The 12,707-nt window shown below is 35.5% G+C and overlaps 1 protein-coding gene across 5 annotated transcripts in view; it reads right to left on the minus strand.

Annotated features, from left to right (window-relative positions):
* The window catches only part of LOC139979015 (uncharacterized), a 43,379-nt gene that overhangs the window by 7,626 nt on the left and 23,046 nt on the right, over positions 1 to 12,707 (minus strand). The window contains exons 1-15 of one of the 5 annotated variants that reach the window (XM_071989656.1): positions 9,598 to 9,873; positions 8,814 to 8,919; positions 8,094 to 8,165; positions 7,526 to 7,585; positions 7,056 to 7,124; positions 5,980 to 6,051; positions 5,605 to 5,676; positions 4,459 to 4,536; positions 3,480 to 3,554; positions 3,220 to 3,291; positions 2,612 to 2,674; positions 2,090 to 2,161; positions 788 to 940; positions 414 to 482; positions 103 to 183 (exon numbers count right to left, since the gene is read on the minus strand). In XM_071989656.1, coding sequence (XP_071845757.1) covers positions 103 to 183; positions 414 to 482; positions 788 to 940; positions 2,090 to 2,161; positions 2,612 to 2,674; positions 3,220 to 3,291; positions 3,480 to 3,554; positions 4,459 to 4,536; positions 5,605 to 5,676; positions 5,980 to 6,051; positions 7,056 to 7,124; positions 7,526 to 7,585; positions 8,094 to 8,165; positions 8,814 to 8,919; positions 9,598 to 9,685 — 1,202 coding nt within the window. In that variant the 5' untranslated portion in view covers positions 9,686 to 9,873. The other 4 variants (XM_071989665.1, XM_071989660.1, XM_071989673.1 and 1 more) reach the window with 4 other exon arrangements.

Consider the following 12,707-nt stretch of genomic DNA (forward strand, 5'->3'; position numbering starts at 1 on the left):
AACTTTGGTTATGTTTGTTCTAATTATGACATCTTATGAAAAATTCACAATGATCGTTACCACCTGCAACTGATTCCGACGAATCTACAAATATATACTCACATTAGCTTTGCAGGTTTGTTCTGGGAGTTCGGCAGGTATAAAATTTTGGTTAAATTTGCTATTTGATTTCGGAAAATGTACCTTGATGAAATGGTTAAAAGGTTAAAAAGTATTATAAGGTTGTCAGTTTAAGTACAATAGAGTCCAATAAATAAAATTACTTTTCTTTTGTACGGTTTACAGAAGATTCGATATTGTGACACTGTGTGTGCAACTATGCTTTTTTATAGTTTGAAGTTTCATGGTGTACATGAACAACAAGTTATTTGACTTTGTGAATTTCACTTTGATCTGAGAATGTAATTACTCACAGTGTGTCAACGGACGTTAACGACAGCATCCCTTCTGGAATTTCGAGCAAACTGTTACCGTCCAAATATCTTTGTTGTATTAAGAAAAGAACAATTTCAATGAAAGACGTTGACGGTGATTAATGTGACACTAAGGTGATTGTTGTTTATCTGAAAGCATCCCCGTACCAGACCAGGTTTAATAAGAAGTTTATAAAGCCATTTGTTAAGACATCCTATGTCAATAGCAGTTATTGCAAAGATACCAAGAATACATTAACGCAATGAATTCATGTGCTGGTTTTGGTATTGACACAACTCCATCATTGGAAACGGTTAAAGAATAGTGCCTTATGCAATTCCCTCAAGCCAAATGATGCGGATATATCACTTACAGTTGTTGAAGCCTCCGCAAGTGACTGAATACAGTCGGTGGAATATATTCAAGTTGATTATCGCTCAGCGTTAGTCTCATCATGAAGTGGTTGGTGTATTCAGATGAAAACAGTTCTTCAGGAATCGTAATTAATCTATTAGTTGAAAGATCCCTGTAAAGAAAATAGAAGAAACAATAGTCAGCAACAGTTAAATAGAGAGGTAGTTGCAGTCAGTGATATGAAGTTGTCTGGCTGTCTCTGTACTCTCTCTTTGAATCTTGTTCGGTCGATTAAGTAATAGTTGTTCACAACAATCGGTCAGAATATCAGTAAATTATAGCAAGATTAACAGTTCTTGTAGGGAAGATTGCACGCTCTGCAGGTAACTTCCTGGACGGTCAATTTTCATTCAATCAGCGAAGTGATAATACATGCAATATAAGCTAGATTAGGTTCATCGAACACCTAGGAAAAAATTGAACGCCTAGGTTGTGGCCGGTGCTCATTGAAGTAATGCTGCTTAGTAATCGGAAGGTTCGATACCGAGGCCGAGTCACAGTAAGGTGGGTTTTGCATCCAAGACCAATCTACGGTTTTCCCATCTGAAATGACTTTCTTAATTGGAAAGATTCTAAATTTGAGTTGAAACTGTTGAATTGGAAGCCAACCGACGTGTAAGTTGTAATCCATAAGCCATTGTTGGTTTCTCCAACATTTGTTGTCGCTAAAGCGTCGTTAAAATATATGCTGATTCTTATTTTGTTGTAAGAAGGTTTGGTATATATAGGCTAAGTTTTGACGAGAGCTGTGAATGCATCTTCGCTTCACAAGCGAATATCAGAGGTGAGAAATTTACGATGTTAATGGAATGATCATTTGATTTCAGCTTCCCTCTTGTTATTTTGAAACTCGTGGGGAAAACTCGGTGTGTGTTAGTAAACTTTCAACGTTGTCGCAAACAAATGGTACACACATAAAACAATTTCTTGCTGTCCTTACGGTTTGACACTCCATAGAGGTCTATTCGCGAGTTCCTGCTTGCAGGAGGATCTAAAATACATAGATACATAAATACATATAAAAATCCATCACCGCGAAAGAGAGATCTTCGTGGCCTCGCAGTCAAAATCTTTGTCGATAGATATTATATATCGATTCATGTATTAGAGAATTGATGTATCGAGTTTGACATAATAGGACTGTAAGGGAGTATTATATCTAAGTACTGAGTGCTCTCGCGCAAATATTCAAAAAGTCTGCGTAATGTTGAGTGCGTAAATCAACTTTGACACGATGCAACCCTAGAATGTATATACTTACAGGTCACGGATTATCGAAGTACTGTTGAAAAGTTTGGCTGGTATGGAAATAAGACTCGTATTGGACAGTACTCTGAAAATAGAGGATTAAGTCAAATGAAAGTCCTTAATCACCTGAAGTTTTTGTCAATATTCTCGCTAGCAAAATAAATCGACTCGGAAAGAGATAGAATCAGAGATAAAGAGAAAATAAACACTTTTGCACTTTAAATATATCTGGTTGAGATCAACACAAATAATATAGCATTTTTTGGAGGGCACCTTGCATTGAGGTTTCAGCTTTTGTAAAGCTTGTGAAGCATTTAGTTTCTTCTGCCCCTCAAGAAAATTTAAAAGAGTGCTTCCGTATATACAAGTATAATATCGTATAATTGTGCGATATCATTTTCCTTATTAAACGTGATTGTACGCATTTGCAATAATGTGCTAAACTTTCCCTTATGCTAACATTAAACATACTTGGTATTGAAATGATTACTATAATAAAAGGTTATATAGCTGTGGCCATTATAACAAGTCTTACAAACTCTGAATCGACGTCAGGTGCTTGAATGTTGAATCGTCAAGCTGTATTAAAGGGTTACTCCTGAAAGGAAAAGAGAGATGTTGTAATCTGATATTATTATGATTATTTTTTAAATAAAATGCACGAAAAACAAGACAAGAAAAATAAAATCAAAGAAATCAAGAGTATTTTTTACTACTACGTTATGCCGTAAATCGCAACTTCCAACCTCGCATTTTAGTGTTGCTACATTAAATTTGCCCCAAATGTTGGGATCTGGCCGTATAATACTATAGCAGTATGGTTACAGTTACCCTGCATCGTGACTTTAATTTGACACATAGCGAGACTTTTCGCAGGTAAAGGAAATAGGATTATGTGTATGTTACTGTTGCAAACATTTAATGAAAGCAAAATCAATTTATTAGTATGGTGGAACACATTTTTGTGTTCAAATTCTTGTCTAAACAAACTCTCTAATTGAAGTGATAAAAAATGAGAATAAGAGAAATAATCTATCATATAAATTAATGGTAACCATGTCTTAATATAGCATTGTGTTGGTGAAGGTCAACACAATGCAATTACATTTATGTTAACACTTACATAGAAATCTACAAACTTACATGTAAAACAACCCAATTTGGGAATTAAACATTTCGCCATCGATGTAGGTAATGTTATCAGATGATAATTTTCTGTAAAAAGATAAAGAAATTACATAAACGATGTTATAACGTAAGAAGAAGAATGATAAACGTAAAATATGGTAAAGATGACAATGGCGATGACGGTTGTAACGATCATTGTTATTAAATATATTAGTATTATTTTATCGTCGGCAATGAAAATAATACAAGTTGATAACACATATAGTTTAACTTACAAAGTCGTAAGTTTAGTACAGCCTCTGATAAGGCCTGTTGGGACGTTTCCCAGCATATCGCATCCGAGCATTGCCCTGTGCATAAGAAAATTTAATAATTTAATGTGCTACATATTTTACCAATTAAATATCTTTAAAGGTGTTCTTTATTACGAAATAAGTGCTAGAGTGACCGAATCTATTTACCTTAAAGCACACCACCATCGTTAGTACAACATGAGCAGCAACTTATTGCACTCTTTTACTCAGCAATGCACGTTATCTCTTGAGAAATGTTCGTTTGAAAATCTCATTAATCAGCCTATAGTGTTGTGAATTGTTTTGTTTTTTTGCGTTAGTAGGTAACAATTTAAAAGAACTTTATACAATATTTATACTTACTTATTTGGAGTATTCGACAATAAAATCCAATACCATCTAATGCCACTCATGTACATCTAACACCTCCACGAATATGACTGACTGGATGCAACTGTAAATCTGACTGTATGCCAACTTAGCTAGCAGATTAGATTCACGTAATTGTCCACAAAGTCCACAAATGTAAAAAAAAACGTTCGTACTAAATTCAGCAGCTTCATTAAATAATAATGTAGATAGAACAGGTAAAAATATAACTTGTATCATATATACTTGTGTATATAGTATACAAAATATATGATTTGGTTATTAACTGACATTAGATGACAGAAAGTTCATATCCACTGTCTGAGACAATAAACCCTGGATGGTGCTCCATACTATTTCAGGAACATATGACCAGCTATAATAGTCTCAAGTTAGTTATAGTTTGTTATTTTAACAGTCTATAGAAGTACAACCATTACATATGATCAGCTATAATAGTATCATGTTAGTTATATTTTGTTATTTTAACAGACTATGGAAGTAACAACCACTTACACGGGATCGGCTATGATATTTTAATGTTAGTTATAGTTTGTTACTTTAACAGACTATTGAAGTAACAACCACTTACAGTTTCTGCAAACTCTCGCAAACTAGATTCAAAGCCCCCTCATCAATGTGACGAAGATTCCGATTCAAGCTCAGTCTCCTATTAAGTAATGAAATATTGTGTAAGATGGATAAGAACAATAATGATATGAATAATGGGATAATACAAATTATTTTGAATTTCCAAGTCCAATACAACAGTGTGAAGAATATATCATCCAACTCCGTTGCAATACAGTCCAGTACATTTACTCAAAATTTATTCATTTATTTTTTTCAGTACCAATGAAAGGGGTACGCCAGATTCCTTTAAAATATCTTGTTGTATGCAACATAGTGGACGAGCGTAACTTTACAAAATTGGTATTCATGTTCACTGAATGGTTTGACAGATTTTTCAGCTGTGAGCTTCATAGCCACAATCTCCCCAGAAGTACTGTCAGGAAAACAAAATCTCATCTTGCGAAGGTACATCCTTATTTGATTAATATGACATATCAGCGGCGTGAAATGTCATAATTACATTATTATTATAATAATAATAATAATAATAATAACGATATTAAAACCTTACTGCAACAAACGGCCATATAAAAAAAAAGAGTTTCTGTTTAAGCAACTTAATGTAGGAACAATTGTGACCGAAAGGCAAGCATTCCTTTTCAATAAACATTCAGCTTGGGAAACAGACCATCAAATTAAAAACGTTTACTTTACTTGTAACTGTCTCCTAACATCAAGAGTCTCAATAAGTTTATGCCTTTATGCTTTTAAGAGACCTTACACCATGGAATGCAGTAAAACCTTAGCAGAACGACGTCATTTCCATTCTTCTGGGTCAAAATAAACCTGGTTTCAATGTACTTACATTTAACTTAAGTTGACGTGACTGTGACGTCAATTCTCAGATGATCAGGCAAGACGCAAGATTTGCATAAGAGTTTATTCTTTGTCTGAAAAAAACCCTCACGAAATAAATCAAAGTATGAATGAATACAAATCATCATATGGAAACAATTGCGTAACGTATTCAGAAATGACTGATAACGATACCAAAAAGAAAAAAACGACAACAATTGTCTGTATCGCTACTTCTTTGATAGTTTGAAACTTTATTTAATAGATGCGATACTATAGGATACTGCTACATTTCCCCCGTTATACGTACAAATCGAACAGTCGTGGAAGAAAACCCAAGCTGTGTTGATTAATCCGATGGAAAAGATTGTTTCGTAAATCACTGCGAAAGAATATCAATAAAGAAAAAGAAGTAGAAAAACAAAGACGAAGGCAATACATAAATGCATTTAACATAATTTGTTATAGTATTAAAAGTAAGGCCAGTCATTGTATGTGAAAAAGGGCATGTCTCAAGAATTTAATAATTGTCTCGAAAGAGAACAAAAAACTGTTTGGTATTTTAGCACTTAAACGGCTTAATAAATACAAAATAAAACAATACGACATTACAATATAGGAATGAATACATTAAACGACATTGGGTTTAACGATGGCATTTATAAAAGTGTCAAAATGTACTTACAGGAGAGTTAGTTTGGAACAATTTCGTGTAATATAATCTGGCAGGAAGGCAACGCGATTGCTATGTAAGTTCCTGAATATTAAAAACGAAGAAGACATGATAAAAGAACAAACACGGTTGCAATTTGTCATAAATATGTAGATGAAGCGGTTGCAGATACTTAGCACTATTACATGATACAAAAATGAAATCGAAACTTGCTTGAGTGACTGTCACAACCACGTTTCCATGATGTACGCTTGGTACTAACAATTATTATTATCGATGATTTCTGAGTGTCCGATGAATTAAAGTTTCGTCTTTTCTAGCTGGCCATTATAAGGGTCAACAATTTGGTAACAGAAGTGAACGTTTGTCGACAAAAACCGAAGCTATGCCTCATATAACTGACTTGTGAATAGGGATACATTCTTTTACTCATTGACACGTCAGGTAGGCCTTATCGCACGATTGCGATTAACCTACTGGCAACGTTGTTTTCATTTGTACATATCGTACACACAAGGTACCCAGTTGTCCTTACGCATTGATTTAAGTTTGTTGTTTTCCATGTTGGTTACACCTATCGTGTATCATTTAGTTTGAGAGATTAGTATCAAATTAGTTTCGAGCTGGTGAACAGAGCTGTTCCTAAGGACACACTTGTAACAGTGCACTTAATAATTCTACTGTGATGTTTAACATAAGGCCTTCGTTGATTGGCTCACAGGTTAATAGTAAGACTAGCGTATAAAGGCAGTGAGCGAATGGGCCACTCGCCGAAATGTCGAGCGTAATGCATGTTTTACTCGCCAGTCGCAACATTCTAGTCGCCATTGGCGAGTTGGCTACCGTATTTGTCGAGGCCTGATATATATATATATATATATATATATATATATATATATACTTTAAATTTTTAATTGTTTGATAAATAGGCGACTGGCAACAACTGACCTGGAACAGAACGTGTGTCTAGAAGATGTGGTGTTCTAGGTCTGTTACACGCCTAGATCAGATTATACCAGTTCACTAAGTGGTGACCCAAAAAGTGTTTTCCTTTCTACAAAATCTTCAAATTTAAGGTTTAAACTCACACTTCCTCAAGATGTTCGCATTGGCTGAAAATCAGATCAATTCTTTCCAGAAGGTTGTTGTTAGCAATTCTAAAGAAATATAAAAGAAGTCCGTTGGCGACATGTGTATAATGAACTTTTAAACTTGTAGATGTTTTGTAGCAGTTTTGTTTATTCAGAAAGGTTTACAAACTTAGTTCTGGTAGTCTTAAACTACAATAAAGTGTAAATGTTTCCAATTTAAGTTTTTATCACTATGAAATGCATTAACGGTATTTCAGATGTAGTTTTCACAATTATAGCCTGTTTTATTTGGTAGTAAATTTATAATATGCTCGTACATATATAAATTTGAGAGACGGACCTTTCTCTAAACGACCAATTTCTCCAAAGTTTCAGGTGCATTTTAAATCATCTAAGGCATAGACCTACTGAGTACAATTGAAGATGGTTAAGTATATCCCAAGCATTATGAACAAACATTGACTTACATTTTTTTCAAACTTGTTGGTGGAATAAATGGTTCTGTCACGGAGTTCATTCCGATTGTGCTGTCAAACAATTGAAACCAACTATTAATTAGTTGTAATATTTTCTTTGTTAATTTGACAAAGATATCCCCATCACAGCGTATTTGTGTATTCTAGAGGTTCTAACTAAACCAATAAGGGGAATATGAATCTCGATGTAGGATGGAGACCCGACAAAGAGAGAGAAAGAGGAAGTGGTCAAGGGTCACATTGTTGTCGAGCATTTGTCCTTCTGTTGATTTTGTTCACAATACATCCCAATATTCTCGTTGGCATTATAAATGAACTTGTATTGGGGAGTAACAACCAATCTTGCATTATTATACAATGGGACATAGTATTACAATATACTTTGTTCCTGGTATGATTCTCTAAAGATTTTAGGAATTGTTACATTGCCAGAAGTTACGACTAGGCTTTTTCCCCCACTCATAATTATCTATGGAGGAAAGAACATTCCGATGTGTTCCATCGTAACTGAAGGTGGACCAAACAAGCATTTAAATCCGACCACACAAAGTATACTCACAGTTTGAACAGTACAGCAAAATATCTAAAATAATTCTTCGGTATACATGAGATTCCATTGTTCTCTAAGTTACTGTGGAAAGAATAATCAGCGTTTACCTTTAATGCTATAGTGTAACCATGACTTTCTATCGATTCGTTTTGGATATCTCTCAATAACAAGAAGAAGGTGTAAAGGACAGTAAGAAACACCAAAGAGAAAATTATGTTCAAATAATTTGTTAAACTGCACTACATGGAACCTTGACCCAGCACACATACACCATCGTCCTCCCTACGGTCCTGGGGAAAGGGCAGGGGGTTATATTAGTTTATTCCTACCGTTAGACTTTGTTAAAGTTTACGATTCCTTCGGTTCTTACAAGACATGCGGATAAAATGCAGTTTGTCTTTACCAAAATAACCATATCGATGTCAATGATGAAACTAACTATTAGGTGCTCGAGCTGTCCAAACTTTTCTGTGATCATTTCGAAGATGTGCAAATTCTTCGAAGTGGTATTCTTCACACGGACCGCACCCGTGATACGTATCTCTCCTCCACCCACAATTCGATAGAAACAAAAAGCAATCTGAAAATACCCACTTAGTTTAGCATTGATCTCTATGATGGGATATCTGATGTATTATGTATGGCCTATAAGAAAACCGCCGGCCTACAGAGATTCTTTATATGAAACTAAGAAGAAATGATTCATTTTGCAATAAATTAAATACATACATGGTGTAAGTGTCATTCGGTATACATGATGGAACTGCTGTTAGATTCCTATTGGAACAATTGACATTTCGGCTCACACATTTGCAAACCTCGCAGACGTTGGAATCTAAGGACAAATTTCAAAGAAGTGAAATTTATTGATAGCAACATCAATAAAGCATCCGTATATTTAATACTGACTTCATTTGGTTGTGTCCATGACTAGACATGTCACACAACACTGTAAATATTAACCAAGATTGGGCTTTCCTCAGAGCGGTACGATTTGCCTTCTAGGCTAAGCGTAGAAGGGATCATTTCAATATGATCATTTTCAATTTTGTATTTATATTATTATTATTTTCGCTGAAGCAACTGAGAAGTTCTTGTCTTAATTATTTATTAAACATTGCACGTATAATTGCTCTGAAATGTTACTATTAAATATGACAAAATTAATCAAAATGCGAACATATTATACGACAGGTTAAATGCTGATCAAAGACCGGCGGCTATTTGAAATAATTCGCTTTCGCCTCATACCCTTGGATTATTAGTACAACTTGTGCCTGGTTTGAACTGTCATCATAAAAATAAGTCTGGTGATTATGAAAGAACGAACTGTATGACAATGCTCTCAATTTACCAGCAATGCTATTAAACACTGCAAGATAGAGAAACTCAAATGTGCAAGAAGCAAGGTAAATGTTCCAGATATTGCTACGGAATGATACTCTCTCTCACTCTCTCTCTTTCTCCGGCTGAGATTTATGCCTTTAATGGTAACATTTTGTCCCTCACTTACCTAATAAGCGACAAGGATCGTTTCCAGAGATCACGAAGATGGCGGTGATGGCAACCATTAAAGCAAAACAAAGTTGCGAGATGTCCATTGTAACGTAAAGTAAACTCAAATTGACTCTGCTTGTAGGTGACAAGCGATATTAATAATAGTTATTACATATACTGCTTCATCGCCAAAGTGGACTAGTGTAATACGTGTAGCGATTGACATAATTCACAGACTTGTATTGATATGTTATACTGAATAGTTTCGCGTCAACAAAGAACGTAGCCGTAAGGAAATAAACCCAATAATGCTATGAAACCGAAATTGAGGAAATTAATTGAGTGATAATTGCGCGTTCATTATGACAATAAGAATATAATTTATTATGACAGGTACCGAAGACGAGTGCTACATGTTAAGACAAAGAGAAAATGAAACTGCCTGAGTATGTCATGTAAGGGGTGAGACGTTATCTTTGCCCACAATGACAGTAGGGCATTAATATGTTATTAAATTAAGGCACTTCCAATTTTCATGAAACTAGGATGTTCATTTTAAAGACTACATTAAACAAACTTGCCAGTCGATTAAAATGACCTCATATTTTTGCTACAGTTTCACTTTTGGTACAAACCACGTCAACTCCAAAAACGTTGTTATCTGGAAGCCACTGGGAATTGAATGCAAATTTCACTAGCCTGCGGATGCTGAGAATACCTTGCTCTTGCATATCATCAGAATACATCTTCCCACTGCATCCTTTTTAAAACATTTCAATAAGGTATAGATAGCACGGTTTAATCACATCAGAAGGTAAAGGGTTTTGCTAAATAGGTCACCGGGTAAGAATTCGATAGCCATTAATAGTAAAGAGCTTCTATAATCAGGTGCTTAGTAGCCAGGAATATGCCAGGGAGGGGCGAACATGTAGGCAAACTATCAGCGCCGTAGATTCTGCATTGAAAACAATCTTAGCGTAGCGCCGCCGTGACTTGGCGCTACGCGTGCAAGAAAATTCGGGCTGAAAATGCCTCCCAGATCGCTGAAAATGGCACTTCCCAGGCCTTTTAAGTTGTATCTAAGCTTGAAATTACTAGCAATATCATAAAAACGTACAAACAAAATATGCTCAAGGGGGGGGGGGGGTGGCGGGGCGGTCGCCCCCTTCGCCCCATTGGCTACGCGCCTGCCTTTAAAACACATATAAATAGTCTAGAACGTGTGCAGCCCAGATTTTCGATAGACTCATTTCGAGGGTCTGCAAAGTCGACCTTGCTCTAAGGAAGGAAACGGCTACTACCAACACGTTCATCTAGAAATTTATATTTTATATATTTTTCATCGTTATCGTTTTGCTGCCGTTTATATGGTCAAATGGTTACGTCATTCCACTGAACAACGGAAACGACTCTTCTACGTGTGTCTGTCATTCAGCACCTGAAACTCACAGAGAACACAGTTACTTTTGTAAATCTTAAAGTTGTGTACCAAAGTAAAAACTGGGATCGTGCTATGAATCGGTAGCATGTGCTACGAGGTTTACAGTGCATGAGAACTGAGGATATGTGTAATTTCAACTAATCCAGATGTTGGGATTACAAATATTCTCTGTTCTTACTGTAAACCTAATAAGCACATGATACCGAAATATCAGATTTGTCAACGTATCCATTTTTTTACTGTGGTACAAACTTTTAAGATTTACAGTAGTTACTGTAATTTCTCTGGGAATCTGCTGAAAGTACAGGTAAACGCCCAAAAATAACTTATGCAGATAATCCGTAATGCCTCCATGATATGTTTGGCTGTCACGGTGGGAATGCAGTCAATGAAACCGGTTTTTTTCGGTTTTTAATTAAAAGGAGTTCGGTTTTGTCAATTAAAAATAAAATAAACGTTTAATATATTGAGTGAACTAATTTTGCGTTTCTCTTCTTCATCCACTTGCTAGACCTTATCATTTTGTTTCTCCTGTTCTCTCTCTTCTCCTATTTTCTACTTCATCTGACTCTTCGACTTGGTTTAACTCTTTCCTCTTTGTTTCTCTTCTTCCTTCTCGACATTTCCCACCACTTTCGTCTTCGTGTTCTTAGTTCTTCATCCCCAATTTGTCAATATTCCGGTTGACCCCTCTCACCCTCCCTCAACTATGTTCAAGGCAATACGTTTTGCTCCTTCATTATGTCCATGCCCTCTTCTTGCCGATAAGATTAAGTAATGATTGAAATTTTGGTTAAAAGCTACATACTTTTCTTCTCTCTGAATATGTTCAACAACATACCGGTCAGGTTGGTACGGCGCTAGCTGTCGTCAGAGATGTAAACTACTTGAACCACCATGACTGTGATCCCGAGACTGGTAGATGTTCTGTACCATGTCCTAATGGGTACACCGGGTTTAACTGCCAAATGATTGAAGAACTAACGACCAGCTTGATAACTACACATTTATAGTTAATCATTTATTCCCATTTCGAGGGCTCATATTCTAAACAGACATGTGGGTCTACATTTGGAATTTGTATAATCAGTGATTATTTTGTATTATTATGCCTACACATGCTTAGGCAGCAAGGATGCTGGTCTCACTGCCAAACAATAACCGTTTTTATCTTTACCTTGGCATCACAAGATGTGGATGGAACGATCACAAAATAACACAACACCGATCCCACATCCGGGTAATGTAACCTGATTTCTTAGTTAAAGTTGTTAATTTTGATTCATATAGTTGAAAAATACTGCAGAATCTTTTAAAACAAAAAGTGGATAGAAAAATACTTCTCATATCAGTTATAAGAAAAACAATTTATGCCTTGTATCTGTAATATTGTGACAAATAGCCTGTTCTTTGAAAATTGTCATAACTCGTTCATTTACAGGAATGCTGCATCCCGCAAAGAGGCTTAGGAAGGCTGATGCTTCAGTGCTTGCGTTATATCTTTTTTAAGCTACCATCAGCGACATATTTGAAGGATGACTTCTTCAAATTGAAGACCTCACTCACATCAAGTGTCATTCACCTATCGTGAAAAGTGAAACTTTATATAAAAGATGAACATTTTTCCAAGTTTGCAGAAGAATCTGTAGAACAATCTTCGTCGATTACCACGAAATTAAGAGGGA

Source organism: Apostichopus japonicus, chromosome 2, assembly GCF_037975245.1.
Source record: "Apostichopus japonicus isolate 1M-3 chromosome 2, ASM3797524v1, whole genome shotgun sequence".
Lineage (NCBI taxonomy): Eukaryota > Metazoa > Echinodermata > Holothuroidea > Aspidochirotida > Stichopodidae > Apostichopus > Apostichopus japonicus.